The following is a 20,395-nucleotide window of genomic DNA, read 5'->3' on the forward strand; positions in this document are numbered from 1 at the left end:
GGGTAGTGGTGTTCTATAAATGATTAAATGTCACCCGGCTGCAGGAGGAGAAGATTGCTGCTCTGCAGTCCTTTGCTGACCAGCTGATTGGAGCTGATCATTACTCCAAACCTGAGATCTTCAACCGCCGCAATGAAGTCCTCGACAGGTAGGAAACATCTGGAGACTGTTTCAGTTCTGTTACACTCAACTTTCAGCCTGTTTGTCTTCAACATCGTCCTCTCAGTTCCAAACAGGATTGAGTATCATTTTCAGTTCAGTTGTACCTTAATGTATTGAAAGCTGAGCCACTCTTTCACATGCTGCTTACTAAGAGTGATGCTGATCTCGCACACATCTTTCTCAGATAGCAGTGATGCAGAATCATCCGCATACAACAAAAGTTTGCTTTTCAAAGCAGCTGGCATATCATTTATAGAAGTACTGTATAAGTAAAGGACATGTAATATCCCTTGGTTCTGACACTCACACATATGACACACGTCTTCCTGTCCAATAACATTTCACAGCAATATAACCAAAGCCCATACACCTTGAGAACACTAGAGAGGGGTCCACTGTGTCTGAAGCTTTCTGCAAGGTAAAGCTAGGGTTGGTAATCTAGAGAGACTAGCAAGAGTAAGATAGATTTAAAAAATGATCCAAACTAAAAACTCAGCCCAGTGTTGCCAAATCTGTCCCAAAGAAAGTAGCAAGCAGCACCAGATCCAAAGGTCACTAAATCGAGTGAGAAAGTCTCAAAGGGGTCAACACTGCCAGCCTGTCTCTCCTAACACACTCCCCCACATGATGATGGTAAACATAAAGGAACAACATGGCTATGAATGTGATGAGAGGACAGCCTTATTACAGTCCTGTGACAGCCAGAGATGTATTGGATTTATTTTCTTTCTTTTTTTTGTCAGAGCATTTGATTCATTGATTTCTGTCAGCGTGTAATAACAATTTCAACAGAAACATCAAAAGTGTTTTTGAATAAGATGAACAACCTTTTAATAAGTAAACTAAAACAACATCCTTTTATCTTGACAGCTGAAAATAGAAAGGATGGATCATTGTCAGTTGAATAAGCCAGACTGACCAAATGTGTTGTACGAGTTTCAGACTACATATTCACCAGATTAAACTCCACCTGTTCAGAACCTTAGACATAGATGTTACAATGGCTACCGGCCTGTAACTTCCTACATTTGATTCTCTAGAAGTTGTTAGATTGCATAAGCTTAGTTTTAAACTCCATATTTTGATGTTTGAAAGGTGGCGCCGGCTGAAGGCTCAGATGATCGAGAAGCGTTCCAAGCTGGGTGAATCCCAGACCCTGCAGCAGTTCAGCAGGGATGTGGACGAGATCGAGGCCTGGATCAGCGAGAAGCTGCAGACTGCAACTGATGAGTCCTACAAGGACCCCACCAACATCCAGGTACACGCTGGGCTTCTACTGACACAGAACAACTGACAGAGGTTTACAGCAGCACAGCTAGTCTGAAAGGAGTACATGGAATAAGTGTAAATGCCACACATTTCAATTTTATGTCGAATAAAATGAGGAGTCAATCTTTTTCACATATGGTAATTGATTGTAGGCCAGGTAATTGAGCCATGTGTCCTCAGCTAACTTCTTTAACCGTGTCAACCCCTCCCTGTGTCCTGTCTGAAGTGAGACTGAATTTTTCTCCCACTGTCTTATTTCTTTTATAGCTGTCCAAGCTGCTGGTAAGTTTGAGTAGTGTGTCAGCTGACTAACAACCCAGCAGGTTGTCTTCCATGTGTCCATGTCTTTGCTGTGTGTGTGTTTCGACATGATGTAGAACAAGCACTCCGTCCATCTTCAGTTTGTCCATCATCAGCACTGTTGAGTGCCAGCTTCTTTTCCACCTGTTTTTTTTACATTTGAAAATAAATGGCTTAATTCCGTCTTAATTTTTGCATTTTATTTCTAGGTTTGTTTTGTCATCACAGGCTACTAGTTGTTGGGTGTGGCTTCCATCTTTATGTTCAGTTCTTGAGGGGGTTATCTTTAAATTTGCTTCTCATGTTTGACTTTGTAGTCAAACTAATCTAATTGGACCTTGAAATTAAATGGAGAATAATTCCTGAGGAATATGACGGTAGGCGTAGAGTTTGACACTAGTGTCAAGAGGACAAATTCTACATAGTTGTCTCTGTGCCTAACTGGCTGTTTTTGATGTTTAAAGACAGTATTTACTAAGACCAGCTGAGAAGGTCATGGACATGAAGCAACTTTGAAGAGACTCTTCCTTCAGTAGGTTCTGTTCAAAGTGACAGACTTCCTCTCCGCTGTCATCTTGTGTTCTTCACTTGTTTGCCAGTGTGTGTCTGTCGATGTCTGACACATTGTCTGTCATCAACGTTGTCCTGTGTTGAAGTCATTTTTTGTATTTGTTACGCTCTAGTTTTAGAAGCATTGTGGAGCTGAGGTTAATGTCAGCCTCACAATGCTGCAGGTAAAGGTTTAGTCAAACTGACCTTTATTTTAGCTCTTGTGCAGATTGTAAGTATGAAGGCAATGCTAAGTGTGCATCTCAATTTAAGGAGAGTTGTGAATATTTACACTATAAATCCACCGTGTGATTCTCATGCTGTGTCCATTGCCTCCATGTGTGCTGTCAGAGTAAGCATCAGAAACATCAGGCGTTTGAGGCCGAGCTGCATGCCAACGCAGACCGAATTCGAGGGGTCATTGACACCGGCAACACCCTGATCCAGAGAGGAGCCTGTGCTGGCAGCGAGGATGCAGTCAAGGTATATTCATTACATATTGCTGTACAGCATTACAGTATACAGATGAATTATTGGGCATTCAGCAGACCCTCCTATCAAGCAGAATGAGATTTACAGGTATTAACAATAAGAAGGGCAAAGAGTAAGAGCTGACAGGATAACAACCCTGTGACCAATCATGTAAGACCTGGAGAAAGAGTGTAATACCCAGCCACCTGCTCTAAAGAAATATAGGACTGCATTTCACCTCTACTACTGGTTCCATACAATCTCAACTTGCAGCCAATGGTTATTTAAAAAAAGCCAACTACTAACTAACAGCTGGCCAAGAATACGTAAGAGTCAACCAAACTGCTGAAACTGTGACGGCACTCCAAATTCTACTGCTATCTTCTGATCGTCACATGTCGCCCTGTAGTTTGTGTTTATCTGTGTGTTCACTGTGACACTAACGGGGAGCTGTATGGTCTGTGAACCTTCTGATTTATTAGAGTAAATCCAAAGTGACAGAAGAACACAACTTGTATTATTGTTTTGTCCTTGCCACCAAGAGACGTGCAGACCTTCAGAGCTATAGCAACTCAAATTCAGCCACACAAACCCCAGTGCTGGGGTCTACCGCCCGGACCCCCCGCTGGATCAGCAAACTCTCTGTTGCTGCCGTTCCACAGGTTAGACGAGCCCTGGGGTTTGTGCTGGCTGAATTTGAGTTGCTACAGCCACTAACTGATGGTCTGTCTCCTTCCCGCCCTCTTCCCTGCAAAGCAGTCCACTGGTGGCTCGTCGGGGTGGGGAAAAAAATGTGCCCATGTATCGCGTCTTTGGGGGGTTTTGCAATTATGTTATTTTTATTTTTTCATCCCTGAATCATTAAAGTATTTTAGCATTAAAAGAACACAGAAAGAACATCTTTAGGATTTATTTGATAACCCAACGGGTCGAACTGAGGATAAAGTACAATGCATACTGATGTCAGCACCCAAGTATTGTGATGGTGTTAACTAGGCAGCATATTGTCCCAGTCCTAGTGGCAGAGAGCACCAAACCAAAATACAAGTCGTTTTCTTGTCCAATAAACAAACTATCAAATACAGTGACTCACTATCGCCCCTCCAGGTTACAGGTGGTCTTACAGGACGGTTGGCATGCTCCTTTCAGTAGATATGTACAACACAATACATAAACGTCTGACATAACGTTAACACAGTACGCTCTTTAACGTTCCATTGTTAATATTAGTTCTTCTTTTAAATGTTTTTAACTAAAATTCTGGCCACATCTTATACACTGCACCTTTTTGAGCTGGAGGTGGAGAGATGTGCTTAAATGATGGTGATGTATACATTTTAAATGTTTCTGGCAACTTCCTGTTGATGGATCTTATTGTACCTTGCCAGTTTGGATACAATCTTACAAGATAGGACTTAACAATTAGTCATTTGTATATCAAAATTGCAATTTTAAACGAGTTTCATATCATACGAGCCGTGATTTAAATTTTGACTCTCATAATTTAGAATGTAGCAAGTGACCGATTGTGACTGTTCATGTCACTGGCTATGCTGGTAAAAGTACTCAGCTGTAGCTGATTAACGTTATTGGTCACAAAAATCCCAATTCGATATTTTCATCAAATCATTCAACGCTATTACGAGACATGTCTTGTGTTGAAAATAAATAGAAAGCTTTCCACAAGATATGTGTGAGAACATTATCTTAAGTGCAGTAGTGAAGTGAAACTCACTCTAAACATCACGTGTCTATTCCTCAGGCGCGCCTCAGCGCTCTGGATGAACAGTGGCAGTTCCTCGTCAACAAATCTGCAGAGAAGAGCCAGAAACTCAAAGAAGCCAACAAGCAGCAGAACTTCAACACCGGCATCAAAGACTTTGACTTCTGGCTCTCTGAGGTGAGAGTCTGCATGCCAGATGCATGAATAACAACATTGACGCACCGATGCACAGAGGATTATCTCAAAGTCTGGTGCACGTTTCCTTTGTCCCAGGTGGAAGCTCTTCTTGCCTCTGAGGATTATGGCAAAGATCTGGCCTCAGTGAACAACCTGCTGAAGAAGCACCAGCTGCTGGAGGCTGATATCTCTGCCCATGAGGTTTGTAGCTCATTATAACAAATGGCTCTGCATGTGGGTCCGCTGTACCTCAGGGAACACAAAACACGTTATTTCAAAACAATTGTCAATTTTAGACTCATTACAAAAATTTGGAAAAACCATTCATGGACTCAGAATTAGAATGAGTGCCTCCTCCCTCCTCCCTGCAGGATCGCCTGAAGGATCTGAACGGCCAGGCTGACAGCCTGATGGGCAGCAACGCTTTCGACACCTCACAGGTGAAAGACAAGCGCGATGCTGTCAACGGCCGCTTCACTAAGATCAAGAGCATGGCTGCCGGTCGCCGCGCCAAGCTCAATGAGTCCCACCGCCTGCATCAGTTCTTCAGGGACCTGGATGATGAAGAGTCTTGGATCAAGTAAGAGAGTCCCGCCTGGGATCATGTTCTCTGCAAAGGAATCAGAAGGGAGATGGGAGGCTTGCAGAAAACAAAACATAATCTTGTCAAAGCGCCATCTAGTGGGCTACGGAGTACTGGCAAATGCTAAGATTCATTTTAAACTTCATTTTTTTAGTAATATACAAAGCCAGTTATTCTTCACATCTCAATGTGTTGATGTAAAAAAGACAACCCTGTGCCAGTAAAAGCTGTGAGGAAGCATGACCCTGAATATCCTACAGTGATGGGTGAGGGTTATTATTAATAGTCCACCTTTTCTCTCTCGCACACACAAACAGCGAGTGTCGCAACACTCAGTACATCGACTCCGTGATTGTAAAAGTCCTCAAGTCAAAATGCATTGAAAAAAGATGGATGGAATCATTTCCACACGTTTTTATTTAACGTAATATTCTGGGCATTTATAATTAATTTCCACTGCGTTTAACTCTCTGCTGTCCGGCTTGCTGCACCCAAAGGATGCACAGTTTGTATTAAGAAATTCAATTTTTCCCAATTCTTTTAGGTTGATAACATGAAATATCATGGCAGACATTCTACGCTTCACACAGAATTACATGTTGGTCATTACAGCTGACGTGGCATAACTCATATTTACAGCCCAGTTTCTTTTTTAATAATATAATTGTATTATTTGATATTAATGATATCTAGACAGATGAAATGATGTAGCCTAAATTAACTTGAAACACCCACGGCCTGTCTCTGCCTATAGAGTCAACAGTTTAACAGCAGAGGAGAGGAGAGGGAAATAGAAGGGTATGAGAGCAGAGGAATGAGCAAAATGAGACAAAAAACAGTCTGTTTTACACCCTAATTAGCCGTAACATAGACATTCACATTTCTGTCCCGACCCCGCACAGAGAAAAGAAGTTGCTTGTTAGTTCGGAGGACTACGGACGTGATTTGACAGGAGTACAGAATCTGAGGAAGAAACACAAGAGGCTGGAGGCCGAGCTGGGAGCCCATGAGCCAGCCATTCAGGTAAGAGGGTCATCTACTCAGCCGACCTAGTTGTTGATATTTGTGATTTGTCATTTGAATAGGCCACAGACTGTGTGTAAAGCAGCCTTGTAGTCGGCTCATGCCCCTCACGAGCCTTACACAGTCTGGCCTTAGATGCATTTGGGGATCAGAGTCGACTCACAACAGATGTGACTGTAGCTGAATCACTAGAGTTAGCCAATGGATGTACTGTTTGTTGAGAAGTAGATATAGCGCACAACTCCCGTATTCTGTGTTTCTCATCTGAAGCAGTCAGTGGGAGCTGTGGTATTGTGCAGTAAATGATTCAATCAAGGCCTCATTAAAGATGTCGTGTCAGTATTATCGTACAAAATGCCTTGTGTCCCCATTAGTAAATGAAATGATGCCACAATAGCATTTAAAGTTGCATTTTCCTGACCTTGAACCTGAACTGGTGTTTAAACGTTGCATTTGGTCCACATTGTGACTTATTCTGTATTCATATTCTTTGTATACTTAAAAATAGTGTAGCTTTGGTATTCAGTGATTAGACCTTTGTTTTGTGTGCTCCCAGTCGGTGCTGGACACTGGGAAGAAGCTGTCTGATGACAACACCATCGGCCAGGAGGAGATCCAGCAGAGGCTGGCTCAGTTTGTCGACCACTGGAAGGAACTCAAAGACTTATCTGGAGCGAGGTAAGCCTGCTGAGCTACACGCTCGGCCTGCAGGACACATACACCGATAGAAATAGGTGTGTGAGTTTGTGTGTGTGTGTGTGTGTGTGTGTGTGTGTGCTCCCAGGGGACAGAGGCTGGAGGAGTCGCTGGAGTACCAGCAGTTTGTGGCGAACGTGGAAGAGGAAGAGGCTTGGATTAATGAGAAGTTGAATCTAGTGGGGAGCGAGGACTACGGAGATACACTGGCTGCTGTGCAGGTGCTTTTCTGTCTCCGTTAATAACATACCCTTTATATACATTACATAAGTTAATAACACACCCTTTATATACATTACATAAGTTAATAACACACCCTTTATATACATTACATAAGTTAACACACCCTTTATATACATTACATAAGTTAATAACACACCCTTTATATACATTACATAAGTTAATAAAACACCCTTTATATACATTACATAAGTGATGATGAGGTTTGCTGAATGTCAAGGAAACCTTTCTTTTCCACAGGGCTTGCTGAAAAAGCACGAAGCATTTGAGACTGACTTCACCGTGCACAGGGACAGAGTCAACGATGTGTGCACTAACGGAGAGGAGCTCATCAAGAAGGTACTGACGTTATAGCATCCAGAGAACATGCACTGTTCTCAAGAAGCATTCGTGCAGGTTTACCAAGACTGTTTGTGTGTTTCTAACAGAACAACCATCACATAGACAACATCAGTGCCAAGATGTCGGCTCTGCGAGGCAAAGTGTCTGAGCTGGAGAGGGCAGCCGCTCAGAGGAAGGCCAAGCTGGATGAGAACTCTGCCTTCCTGCAGTTCAACTGGAAGGCCGACGTGGTGGAGTCCTGGATCGGTACGCACACATAACCACGTCTCTCTTCCTTTTTCCATAAGAGCAGTGTTCCAAAATAAGTGACTTCTATTGGTTTTCTACATACTGGATGTACTAGGTGTTTTTTCTACAACTAGAAAACTACAATATATTCACTCTAACGAGTTGTAACGGTTGTTCTGAAGATTAATATCATTGTAGACTGGTATTATAAATTGTAGAAAGAAATCTGAATCCATAGTCCTGCTGCCAAACAATACTACCGTGACTTGTTAGCCATAGCCAGAAGAAGATTCCTGCTCATGACATCTTCACCACCATCATTTCACATTCTTTAAAGCAGTTGATTTATTCCATCATTTCTGTATTTAAGAAAAGCAAAAGGAACTTTCCAGAAGAGGTTCCAGCAGGTTTTCTAATAATGCGTCATTACACAGGTTTGCTTTAATGTAATTGTAATGGAGTCCATTGTCTGTTGTTTTTGTGATTTTATTTAGCAAATGTTATGTTCTAGCTCCTTAAGAATTCAACTCTGTAAATAATGAACACGTAAAGCTCAATGCAGAGGTGTGCGCAGAGAAACAGCCAGCTGGAGGCCATATAATGCACATTCTCAAAGTGTGTGTGTGTGTGTGTGTGTGTGTGTGTGTGTGTGTGTGTGTGTGGAGACATTATCGCTAACATTTCTGAATCTGTGTTTAGGTGAGAAAGAGAACAGCCTGAAGACTGATGACTACGGCAGAGACCTGTCCTCTGTCCAGACTCTGCTCACCAAGCAGGTACTCTTTTGCAGCAGTATTCTACTTTTACCTCTGTAATGTGTTACTCTCTCCGTTGGAAACCTCTTTTTTATGTGTCCGTCTGCAGGAGACGTTTGATGCCGGTCTCCAGGCCTTCCAGCAGGAGGGCATCACCAACATCACGGCTCTCAAGGACCAGCTGCTGGCCGCCAAGCACGTCCAATCAAAAGCCATTGAAGCTCGTCACGCCGCCTTGATTAAGCGCTGGAACCAGCTGCTGTCCAACTCAGCTGCTCGCAAAAAGAAGCTTCTGGAGGCTCAAGAGCACTTCAGAAAGGTAGAGGTTTCTCAACATTTTTGTGCACAAAATCAAAGCTTAAATATAGTTGAAGCATTTCACCAAAGCTAAGCTGATATAAGTAAATTGGACTTGTTTAAAGGATCATGTCTTCTTCACAGGTTGAGGACTTGTTCCTGACATTCGCCAAAAAGGCATCAGCTTTCAACAGCTGGTTTGAGAATGCAGAGGAGGATCTGACGGACCCGGTTAGGTGCAACTCTCTGGAGGAGATCCGGGCACTGCGTGAAGCCCACGAGGCCTTCCGTTCCTCGCTGAGCTCCGCTCAGGCCGACTTCAACCAGCTGGCCGAGCTGGACCAGCAGATCAAGAGCTACCAGGTGGTGTCCAACCCCTACACCTGGTTCACCATGGAGGCCCTGGAGGAGACCTGGAGAAACCTGCAGAAGATCATCAAGGTCTCCACATCAAAGATGATTTATGCATTCACACACATTCTTATTCACAAACACAACCTGCTAATGTTTTCATTCATGTTCTCCTCTAAGCCAACAAACCCGTCCTCTCCAAGTCTGAGCTCTTACCCGTCATGTCAGCAGACCAGATAAAGTGACTTGAGTCCTGCAGGACTTCAGTTCAGGAATGCAAGCTGACTTTTTATCTGCCAAGACTGATTCTGATACCAGTGCTCTGTTTTTTGGAAATGAGAAACACTTCCTGCAATGAGTCAACTGCTGACTGAAAGGGGATCAGAGTGGACTCTCTGTCCTCTGTGTGTCCACAGGACAACTGAGGGAAAAGGGACTTATCCTGTGTTTGGATCCATGTACTATATTAAAAACCATATGACTTCATGTCTTCACAATAATATGAGTTTATTGTGAAGTACATGCACAAAGTGATGGGTATCAGTAGTAGCTTCACACAGCAATGTGCAGCACTCAATCCACTTACAGTCAGAGATGTGGCCAGTGCAGACTGGATGGATCCAATCTGTTCATCCCTAAGATTACAACTGCAAAGATAAGTGTACTTGTCGGCCATTATCTCTAGATCCGTCCCTGATCTGTAGTCCGATACACGGGCTACTGCTGAGGCTCTGGTTTTGATCATGGACGGGCTGCTTACTATCTCTTTACGGAGCTTTCATTCACTTCCCTTCATCGTCTCTCATTCGTTACTTCAGTTTGGCCATTAGTCAAAGTGACCATAAGGATGCTCAACAGGGCACGCCTGAAATCAAACCGACAAAGTTATCGCATAACTGTAGATTAATAAAAGATACAGGTAAAGGGGAAACGCAACATTATTATTTCCATTTCTTTTTAGTTTATTTCCTGTGTATTTTGCACACTAATCCATTTTTACTTATAAATTAAAATATGAATTATTTTTACCTGTTATATGAACCTGCAAATCAGAATCTTTATTGGCCAGATAATATCAGACATCAGTCTGCAGGAGGGCAGGTACACTTCCAGTGACTGGGAGCACCACTTCAGTGGTTGATTTGATACAAAGAATTGGGATTAGTTTAATTAAACAGAAATAAAATTATTTTTTTTAGGAAGTGTAAATTGTGCCCCAAGTCTTCATGATTAGTAGTAAATGGACGCAGCAGTGCCTGGAGTGTTTACGGCTAGCTTGTCATTATTTGTTCTATTTCTATTCCCAGTGCAGTGGAGCTGATGGAGTCTGCTTCTCTCTGTCTGTACATGTTCTTGTAGGAGCGAGAGCTGGAGCTGCAGAAGGAGCAGAGGAGGCAAGAAGAAAACGACAAGTTGCGTCAAGAGTTTGCGCAGCACGCAAATGCTTTTCACCAGTGGCTGCAGGAGACCAGGTACAGTGGCACACATGGGGGACATGCTGCACACATGGGGGACATGCTGCAGACACTGACTGCTGTTGAATTACTAGATTTCACATTTTATACTCTGATAATATGGAGTATGTGAAAGTACCTTCAAACTTTGGGCAGTGTTTGTCTGTGTAAAGTGGCTGAATAAGCTCAGCACACAGCAGGCCTTTTACTGGTCAAGTGTTTGGTCTCTTGTACCTACGTCATATTAGAACATTATCTCCATTTTCAAAGTCAAGTCATGAAACCTACTGAGCACTGTTCACACTGGTCTTTGTCATGCTAACCTGTATTTGTTTCTCTCCCGCTCTCTCTTGGCTGCTTCTTGTAATCAGGACATATCTTCTGGATGGGTTAGTATCACTTTTCTCTTTAGTATTTGTGTTATGAGTGTTGGGTGTGAAAACTGCTGATGAAAGTAAACCTTGCAGCGTCAGTCTGAGCATTCGCTGTGTTTCTGCTCCATTCTTTCTGTCTGTTTAATCTCTGGTCTTCCCCATCCTCTCTTTGCCTATCGACGGGTTATCTGTGTCTATCAGTACCAAGTAGCTGATGATCTTTCTGGAAGGTCAACCTCTTTCAAGCATTGCTCTATTTTCTTTTGCTTTTTCTGACCCACGCAGTGCCATCATGTCTGTGAGCTGCTGTACTAACATTCACGCAGGCTGCAGTCAGCTCTACTTCAAACAGTGGACTGGCTAGGTGTCACCTTGTTTACTCTGTGTACTTTAGGGATGGAAACTGTACATATACACACATTCTAAACAATACAAAAGCAACTTTTGGTGGTATTTGGTCCCACTGGGTCTTTGTGAATGAGATGGTGTTGTGTGCAGTGACTGCAGGGTGCACCATTCATCTGCTGCTCCACAAAAGTGACTGCTGCAGTTTCCATCCCTGTGTGCAGTAGCCCTAACCTTGCATGGTTTGGGTTACCAGTAGATATTTGGCATGAATGCAGCTTCACTCTGGCCGTATAGACAGCAGAACAGGTCTACTTCTCTGGGAATACTGGTTGGAGTCTTCTTAATAATGTCAGTGAGTGCAGTGGTTTTATCACACAGTGCTGCTCCCTTCCTAACATCAGTTTCTGTTGGCGTCAGGTCGTGTATGGTGGAAGAATCTGGTACCCTGGAGTCCCAGCTGGAGGCCACTAAGGTAAATATCACTCTGCTGCATGTGGACAAGTAGCCGAACACCAAGATAGCTGAGTTAGCTGAACTCTGAGCTGAGGTATAATGTTGTTGATGTATTTTATGTGTGTGTGTGTGTGTGTGTGTTATATGTAGCGTAAGCACCAGGAGATCCGTGCCATGCGCAGCCAGCTGAAGAAGATTGAAGACCTGGGTGCAGCTATGGAGGAAGCACTGATCTTGGACAACAAGTACACAGAGCACAGCACAGTGGGCCTGGCCCAGCAGTGGGACCAACTGGACCAGCTGGGAATGAGGATGCAGCACAACCTGGAGCAACAGATACAGGCCAGGTACACAGCAACACATGGTCCCAGTTACTTTATGTCACTGAGTTTATCAGACACACTTTAGCTACAGTGTTGCCAAATGTAAGAAACGTGTTGCTGCTTTAAGCTCATGTTCCTCGCTCTTCATCTTTCAGGAACACCACTGGAGTGACAGAGGAGGCCCTGAAGGAGTTCAGCATGATGTTCAAGTAAGTGGCTTTGAGCTGACTTCATCAGGACATGTTTCTATTTCTGGTCTGATGAAGTCGCGTCCTCATCTACACATCTACATTTGCAGGCACTTCGACAAGGAGAAGTCCGGCCGTCTGAACCACCAAGAGTTCAAGTCGTGTCTGCGCTCGCTAGGCTATGACCTGCCCATGGTGGAGGAAGGAGAACCTGATCCGGAGTTTGAGGCCATACTTGACACCGTGGATCCAAACAGGTCCGTCACATGTCCAGGAACTTACATTGATGTAAAGTGTAGCATGGCGGTATGGTATTTAACACACATTCGCTGCCTAACTATGAGGGATCTGTCTGCAGGGATGGCAACGTGTCGTTGCAGGAGTACATGGCGTTCATGATCAGCCGCGAGACAGAGAACGTCAAGTCCAGTGAGGAGATTGAGAGCGCCTTCCGGGCTCTCAGTACAGAGAACAAACCCTACGTCACTAAAGAAGAGCTCTACCAGGTCCGATGTGTTCACTTGTTAGTCTGGATTCAGTCTGAGTGCCAAGTCTTCGTGGAGGTCTAACTGTCCCCTTCTCCCTTTCAGAACCTGAGCAAGGAGCAGGCCGACTACTGCCTCTCACACATGAAGCCCTATCTCGACAGCAAGGGCCGAGAGCTGCCGTCAGCTTTCGACTTTGTTGAATTCACCCGCTCGCTCTTCGTCAACTGATCCGTCGTCCACCAGGGACCAATCGGGACGCGTTTCCCCACACACTTCAATACGAACACGCAGCTGAAAGTGCATGATTGTGCCACTAGGAATACTCACTAATAACTGTCTGTACTCTCTATTTATCTCGCTCTACCCTTAACTCGTTGTGCTTCTCATCATAGCATAGTGGATCTGTCTACATTGGAACGTCATTGTTTTAGCTTGTGCTTTCAATGCATTTAAGAACCTAATAGTAACAGTGATGATGTTACCAACTGCAGTGTGCTTTAATAAACGCTACTGGTTAGAACTGGAAACCTCTACTGTTTTGATTTCACATTTTTATTTTTCAAAACACAGTTCACAGAGTAGTGGCTATGCAGCAGTCTTCAGCTGTCCCATGTCAACACGTCTCATTCTGCCACCTGATTGGCTAGCTGCTCCAGCTGGCTGCTCTCTCTGGGGCTCTGCTCCGTCAAATCATGGCTCAGCCGCCAAATGCAGACCGTCCCATTAGTTTTCCCCAATGCCAAGAGGTGAGGGTTCTGACTGTTGAAGGCCAAACACGTTGCAGCTTGGCCCGCCCCGCCCTGCTCGATGGTGGCTGCTGGCCTCAGGGACCTGCTGCCCAGGTCGAATATCTGCACCTCACCTTAGACGGAGACGAGCAGTGCACAAAGTCAACAAGGATACAAATGTCTCGAGTACTGTTGCTTCATCCAACCGTATATAGGTTTATGACATGTCATTTAGAGGTTTCATCAAGACCTGACGAGTGACCTTTTAAAATAGTGAGATGGAATGATACATGGCTCCAACTTCAATTTGATCACAGAGAACCAGTCTGCTTCCTGCTTTGAATGACATGCTAATCCAGCTTTTATTTATATCATGCACACTAAATGTTCATGCTGTACCTTGTCCGGTGGCTGCTGCAAACACCAGTGGTCTGGTTGGAGACCACTGCACCTGAAACACGTAGGAGTCTGAAGCCCTGAGAGAGAGCAGCGGGTTGACCTGCAGCAGAGAGTGGACGTGGGCCAGACCATCAGTCCCTGCACTCACAAACAGGTTTCTGCAGACAACAGCAGACCCACGTCAGGACAATTTCACTGGTGAATCATCTGAACTAATTGCTGATCACTTCTGAAATGATTTGTTCAATGAGCAAAGCTGTGACCTGTGGAAAGGGGAGCAGTGTATGGAGTGCACGGGGCCGCTGCAGGGCCTAAACAGGAAGACCGACGGGGCTCTCAGTGTCACATTGTGGCCTTCAGAGGGGGCAGCAGCCGGCGTCTGGGAGGAGAAGGAGCATCTGAGCAGCAGGCCGCCCTCAGAGCCCACCAAGAAGGTGTCTGGGTCCCAGGGGGACAGAGCCAGGGAGGTGACACCCACAGTGCTGCTGCCTCGGGCCTACGGGCAACACAAAACCACACGTGTTTTTCACGCTTTACCCACACTGCAGCACACAGGAGTAGTTTGGGTATCATTTGGAAATGTACTTTAGTTTTTGTCCTAGGGCTTGTGAGTCATTTATATCTGCCTCCTAATCAGTAATCCCATTCTACTGTGTGTGTGTGTGTGTGTGTGTCAGTCAGTCAGTCATGCTTTCACTTTTCACTTTAATGAAAACTGTAAGAGTGAATCTGGACTCTCTGCAGCAGTGATACCGTATGGTGGGTCTCATCGTTCCATCTCACTGACGCCCCTGTTCCAGGAGCTGCACACTGTACTTTTTTGTTTGATTTATTCTGACACTAGAACAGTTCAGTTTCAGTGTTTTTCCTCATCCTGAGGCTCACCTTGAAGCTGGTGTTGCTGCTGTGAGGAACCTGCTGTCGCACTAAGGCGTAGCCAGCATTCAGGACAAAGCTTCCCCGGTCTGAGTCCACCGTCCACAGCAGCACCCGTCCTCCTGAACAAGCACTGAGCACCCCAAACTCTCCTTTCTTCTGCAGGGGCACCCAGGCGACCTACACACACACACACAACTTTTAATTCAAATATCAGTTTACAGTATGGCTCTCTTAGTAGTTTTGGACTGAAGCTGATACTTCCAGATTTATTCTTGCAACTTTGCTAAAGCCTCTCAAAATGAAGTAGGGGACACTAAACCGGTCCACTGGCACCAAAGAGCCTTCATCTGGTGTCAGTGATCAGAGTCCAGTGGTGGACCTCACTGATGGATGAGAGCAGAGCTCCAATAGAAACCAAACTTATTGTGTCTACTCGCTTGATAAACGGGCTCTCTGTGGCTGTCTGCTGACATCCCAGTTTGGACCAGCACAGGGTCCTGAGTCTGACTGGTGTCCCAGACCACCACCTCTCCACTGTAAAGACCCCCTGCAGCCACAAAAGCAAACACACACAGAATCTACAATGAGCTAAGTTGTTAGCAGAGTAAACAACTGTGTGATCTCACAGACAATCATACCTCAGTGAAAAGAATGAAACGACAACTTTAACAATCATTTATTCTGCTGTCTGCATGGCCCACAGTCACACTGCTGATTTTCTTATAAAGATCAATATACTAAACACGGTTAGTTCTACTCAGCTTGTAAACACTGTTTAGCGTGTTCTGTGGCTCTGAAGTCTGAACTTGTCCTGCGTTACAAACAAACTAAATACATTTACCAGGCAGGGGGGTAATAATGCAAGATGTTTTTGAGTTGCATTATGGGAACTCAAGGACCCGGTGTTTTTGGAAGAATAAGAAAAACCCCAACAGGAACGTAAGAAATAAATGAAGTCCAGCTTGCTTTGTACCGCTCTGTTTGGATTCATCTAGAGCCAGGATCCGACTGTTAGAAGGTTTACATCTGGTCTCAGTTGGTACAGACCGTCTAGTGAGGATCAGGTCGCCAGCTGAACAGCATGTTTTTGTTGAAAACCTTACATTTTGTTGAGCTAATTGTGTCTGAGACGACCTGCGTCAGTAACAGTGTGTAATCAGTTCATGATGTAAAAGCCTAGACTGGTACAGTACCTGCTATGAGGGCGGGCTGGTTGGGATGACAGCACAGAGCGGTGACTGCAGTGGGAACATCTATGACCAGGTCCGCTTGTTTGGGATTCAGACTGCGACGGTCCAGGTTCCACGTACAAACACACGACCTCTCAGTGCTCCAGTCGCCATCGTCAATCCTGCCCGCCAAAAACACATGTATATGTGTATGCATACACACACACACTGTGTGTGTATAAAAACACATGTATATGTGTATGCATACACACACACACTGTGTGTGTATAAAAACACATGTATATGTGTATGTATACACACACACAGTGTGTCTGTGTGTGTAAATAGAGAGAGAGAGAGAGAGAGAGATGGATAGATTAGGTGAAACGCTGACATACCGACCGTAGGCACATGCAATAACTGAACCCGTACAACTCCAGGACACACTAGTTACATGAAGACCTCTCTCTTGTGCACTGGCATGTTGAAGGCAATGGAGGCAGGAAACCTGCAAACATGAACACAAAAGAAATATTTCAACATCAAGTCACCAGGAGCAACTACAGACTTTCAGGTTCTCTTTTGGCTACTTACTAGCTGATTCTGATCTTCCCAGTTCACCTGGAACTCATCAAAGGCGTGACTCCTGGCATTTCTGACCAACTCTCTGATGACCGTGTCCTCAACCCGCTGCAGGAAGTCCTTCAGGCCGGGCGGCTCCAGCTCGTCGTGGCTTTGCTGGAGGAGCTGCTCTTTGGCCTGATACTGTGGGTCTGTTTGGGTACAGCTGATGGTAGCCCACTGGGTCTGGACCTCTGCCTCAGCACTGTGCACCGCTCTGGTCTGACAGCCTCTCTGAATACCAGCAAATAAAGGCCCTTCTATTTAGGGATGCACTTCAATCATACTGTAACTGCAATCACAATTGTGAGTTCTAAAATGATTTAGACTAAAGGAGGTGCAATATTGATGCATTGTGTTGTTAAACCTGAATTGTAAGTTTTAGGTGAGTGTAACTGTGTAAAATGTGTTTGTGTATTATCATTAAACAAATCTGTGTTTTACAAGTATTCTCATACTCAAATGGTCTTGGTCTAAAGCAGCAGATTGTTTAATGCTGTGTTCAATTTTCCTTGTGGTTGTTATATTTCCGAGCAACACCTGAATGTGACATGTGTCCGCTAATGCTAACTACTGTGCAACCTTGTTTCTGTAATACATGAAATATTCGGTAACTACAGATATCAAGTACGTTATGATTCATAGGAACAGAGAGAAAGTTTCACTATTGGTCGAACATACCGACTCCTGCTCCGCCTGCTGAGATCTCCTCCACAGAGAGCGGACACTCACGGGGTCCAGGGCTTCGTCAGTAAACATGCTAGTGATAGGGATTTAAATACAAGTTAAATGGTTCACATTGACTACCTTAAATAGCGTTCTCTGTATTCAGACAGGTTTGACAGAATATTAACCGTGTGGCCCATTTCACACAGCTACCGTTAGCTCGGTCAGCTAGCTGTTTTCCACGCTGGGGCCATTTTCCTCAAAGCTAGCGTCACCTTGGTTACGTAGATAAAGTCCTGAGTCAAGAGAAAATTCCACTTCCGCATTCTTTCTCTGTCTCTTTTTCGGTTTTATGGCGGGTGGCAACCAGAATTAGCTCCACTATGTTGGAGTGTGAACTAGACTTTTCCAACCCATTTACCAAACAAACAGACTAATAAAAGAAAACACAACAAAAAACTTTTCTTTTTTCAGATATTGGAATATTCTCCCTAACCCGATGTCAAATACATGTTTTAGACTCCGTTCCTCTGATTTCCTGAACTTGTTCTGGTTCTCGTACTTTGCATTGTACAATTACATGCTCTGTTTATTCCTCTTCCTGACATTGTTCATCCTGTAGGATGTTTACTTACGAAGCGCAGTGTTTTATTACCTCTAGTATGTCCTCTCGGATAGTGAGGATGTCCTCCTCTCGGATAGTTGGGATGTCCTCTCGGATAGTTGGGATGTCCTCTCGGATAGTTAGGATGTCCTCTCGGATAGTTGGGATGTCCTCTCAGATAGTTGGGATGTCCTCCTCTCGGATAGTTGGGATGTCCTCTCGGATAGTGAGGATGTCCTCGGATAGTTGGGATGCCCTCCTCTCGGATAGTTGGGATGCCCTCCTCTCGGATAGTTGGGATGTCCTCTCGGATAGTTGGGATGTCCTCTCGGATAGTTGGGATGTCCTCCTCTCGGATAGTTGGGATGTCCTCCTTCAGGTAAAATCTTATGAATCTGCATTTGTTCCAGAATATAAAAATGGATTGACGCATATGGAAACAGCCAGGGTGGTGTAACTGGTAACGGTACTGTTTGTATCTTCTCTCACAACATGGGAGAAGTAGCTGATCAAGATCTTCAGAATGCTCTTGAAGATTTGCCCAGTAGTTCATCATTACCTGTAGAAGCATTTCACCCACCTCAACCTGAAGAGCAGACACAGGGGATGTTCTGAAAGCACCACAACAAAGTGTCAGAGCTTGAGTCTGCACCTCCTCCAACTTCTCTAATGAGGTTTTTGCTGCTGAACCATAAGCTAAACACCATAGGAGACTCAGAGCTTGTGTTGAGCCCTGGACCAGGAGTTGGTCTAGAGGCTCTGCTGCATGACCTGTTTGACCCAAAAAATGTGTACAACACTGAAGGATAGGTAAACAGAGACGGGACACCGCATGCTGCTGTCTACAGTCTTTAGTTCCATCACTTCATTTCACCCAGCTGTGTCCATCAGAGGGGCTTCACTGCTCTGTTAAGCACTTTGTGACTTTTGTCTGTGAGAAGCGCTTTATAAATACATTTGACTTACTTCACTGCATTGCATTGCAAAAGTACACTCCAAGTTTAGGTATAATAAAAATACTTTCAAAAGGTATGGTGCTGGAAACTAAGAAAACATCTTGTACAATTCAGAGGGGACTTATGATGATTTATGAAAACATATTTTAATAGGGAACTATTCATTTTGCAGTTGAAGAGACGTTTTAAGCAGAATTACCAGGAAGACATGCAGCTCCAGCATAGCAAGCTACCACTCACTGCACACTGGAAGAAGTTGAACTGCAGTAAAGCGCTCTGACAAATCCACTTTGGTTTATAAAGCCACTGAGAAACAGTAGTTTAATTATTCACTTGACAATTTACATGTGATTCGGAATTATAACAAAATATGATACCAATAACATTTACTCCTGTGTAAAACTCTAGGTTTTGACAGTGGAGCTCGCAGGAGCGTCACCGTCTTCTGCACATGAAGGCGCTACACAAAGGTGAATGGTCAAGTGTGTGGTGGTGGCTGCCTGACAAATGCATTGAAAGAAAAGGGGACGGGGCTGCTCAAAGGAGGTTTAAATACTTACTTTTTAGGGCCCCAAATTGTTTGTGGTAGTTTACACAAATAATAAAACAAGTTCATTTCTTGAATCACTGCGCAAATATAAATTAAGCTGAACCAGCAAGCAAGCTACTGCAAAATCAAGTTGAGCTACTAGTTTAAATACATCCTGGATTATGGGGAATTATGTGATCGACCATAAAGAGAACGGTGAAATGTTGGTAAGTCAGACCGTGTAGGTAGAGTTTACTGAAGCTCTGGATCAGTTTCCTCTAACACCCCCTCATGTGTGCCAGTGTTCCTGTTGTGCAGAACAGTAGCATCTACTTACATGACATACAGTAGTATCCCTTATTCTGTCAATATACAGGAACACCTCCTGTGTGTGGGAGTTCTTTAGCCCAATGAACCTTCTAATCCAGTAAAGCTGTCGGTCCAGCAATTCGTTTTCCGTTCTTAACACCGAGTAACTCAAAGTAGAATTACAACATTCTATTTATCAGTCTGTTTTTATTTTATTGCTCTCATAGCGTTCAGTTATTTGTGTGGTCATGTCTATCTGGTCTCTGTGTTTTGAGTAGACCCTAAAGAGAAGGTAGGTGGTAACTCAAAGTATGAATACCAACAACCTAACCCTACAATATGATGAACATTAAGCCCAAAAATGGAACACCGTTCATTTGGGGCTTTAGTAAAAAAGTTAAAGCTGTGTCATGTGTTTAAATACCTCTCCTATATTTTAAAAGGAGAGCAATATTCATCTGAAACCAGAGTCAGCCCAAACTGATCATTATAATTAAGAACAGGACACATCTAAACAGTAATGATTAACAATGGTCACATTAGAGAGCCAGCAGCCTCCAATACAAGACATCTCAATATGATCAGAGCTCATTGTTATCCAGCAGACAGTACAGCGAGCTGTTCCAGCTGTTTGTCAGAAGGTCATATTCTAACTTGTCCAAGCCAAAAAATAACTCCACATATCCACAAGTGCATGTGTCTGTTTTATCATTGGTCTATAAATACATTCTTGCATAAAGT

The 20,395-nt window shown here is 44.0% G+C and overlaps 2 protein-coding genes across 9 annotated transcripts in view; one reads left to right on the forward strand and one right to left on the reverse strand.

Moving 5' to 3' along the window:
- The window catches only part of sptan1 (spectrin alpha, non-erythrocytic 1), a 57,456-nt gene extending 44,135 nt beyond the window's left edge, over positions 1-13,321 (forward strand). For 4 of the 6 annotated variants that reach the window (XM_031879147.1, XM_031879150.1, XM_031879151.1 and 1 more), the window contains 23 exons: positions 45-148; positions 1,258-1,420; positions 1,699-1,713; positions 2,632-2,763; positions 4,514-4,651; positions 4,748-4,852; positions 5,023-5,231; positions 6,137-6,257; positions 6,814-6,935; positions 7,042-7,174; positions 7,434-7,532; positions 7,622-7,781; positions 8,463-8,539; positions 8,628-8,837; positions 8,960-9,256; positions 10,526-10,638; positions 10,992-11,009; positions 11,760-11,814; positions 11,946-12,142; positions 12,274-12,327; positions 12,417-12,563; positions 12,665-12,812; positions 12,897-13,321. In XM_031879147.1, the coding sequence (XP_031735007.1) occupies positions 45-148; positions 1,258-1,420; positions 1,699-1,713; positions 2,632-2,763; positions 4,514-4,651; positions 4,748-4,852; positions 5,023-5,231; positions 6,137-6,257; positions 6,814-6,935; positions 7,042-7,174; positions 7,434-7,532; positions 7,622-7,781; positions 8,463-8,539; positions 8,628-8,837; positions 8,960-9,256; positions 10,526-10,638; positions 10,992-11,009; positions 11,760-11,814; positions 11,946-12,142; positions 12,274-12,327; positions 12,417-12,563; positions 12,665-12,812; positions 12,897-13,022 (2,943 nt within the window). In that variant the 3' untranslated portion in view covers positions 13,023-13,321. The remainder of the gene's footprint in view (positions 1-44; positions 149-1,257; positions 1,421-1,698; positions 1,714-2,631; positions 2,764-4,513; positions 4,652-4,747; positions 4,853-5,022; positions 5,232-6,136; positions 6,258-6,813; positions 6,936-7,041; positions 7,175-7,433; positions 7,533-7,621; positions 7,782-8,462; positions 8,540-8,627; positions 8,838-8,959; positions 9,257-10,525; positions 10,639-10,991; positions 11,010-11,759; positions 11,815-11,945; positions 12,143-12,273; positions 12,328-12,416; positions 12,564-12,664; positions 12,813-12,896) is intronic. The other 2 variants (XM_031879149.1, XM_031879152.1) reach the window with 1 other exon arrangement.
- dync2i2 (dynein 2 intermediate chain 2) lies at positions 7,622-20,387 on the reverse strand. 3 transcript variants are annotated; one of them, XM_031879154.1, is made up of 10 exons: positions 17,470-20,387; positions 17,272-17,350; positions 16,564-16,824; positions 16,368-16,477; positions 15,994-16,151; positions 15,238-15,347; positions 14,807-14,977; positions 14,185-14,417; positions 13,922-14,079; positions 7,622-13,656 (listed from the first exon to the last, which is right to left on the reverse strand). In XM_031879154.1, exons 2-10 carry the CDS (start codon positions 17,347-17,349, stop codon positions 13,418-13,420), a joined length of 1,518 nt encoding a protein of 505 aa, XP_031735014.1. In that variant the 5' UTR covers position 17,350; positions 17,470-20,387; the 3' UTR covers positions 7,622-13,417. The 3 variants fall into 3 exon arrangements, with proteins under 3 accessions (XP_031735014.1, XP_031735013.1, XP_031735015.1); XM_031879153.1 differs by having other exon boundaries at positions 17,272-20,387; XM_031879155.1 differs by having other exon boundaries at positions 13,517-13,656; positions 13,922-14,021; positions 17,272-20,387.
- Between the last annotated feature and the right edge of the window lie 8 nt (positions 20,388-20,395).

Source organism: Anarrhichthys ocellatus, unplaced genomic scaffold, assembly GCF_004355925.1.
Source record: "Anarrhichthys ocellatus isolate YVR2014 unplaced genomic scaffold, GSC_Weel_1.0 scaffold231, whole genome shotgun sequence".
Lineage (NCBI taxonomy): Eukaryota > Metazoa > Chordata > Actinopteri > Perciformes > Anarhichadidae > Anarrhichthys > Anarrhichthys ocellatus.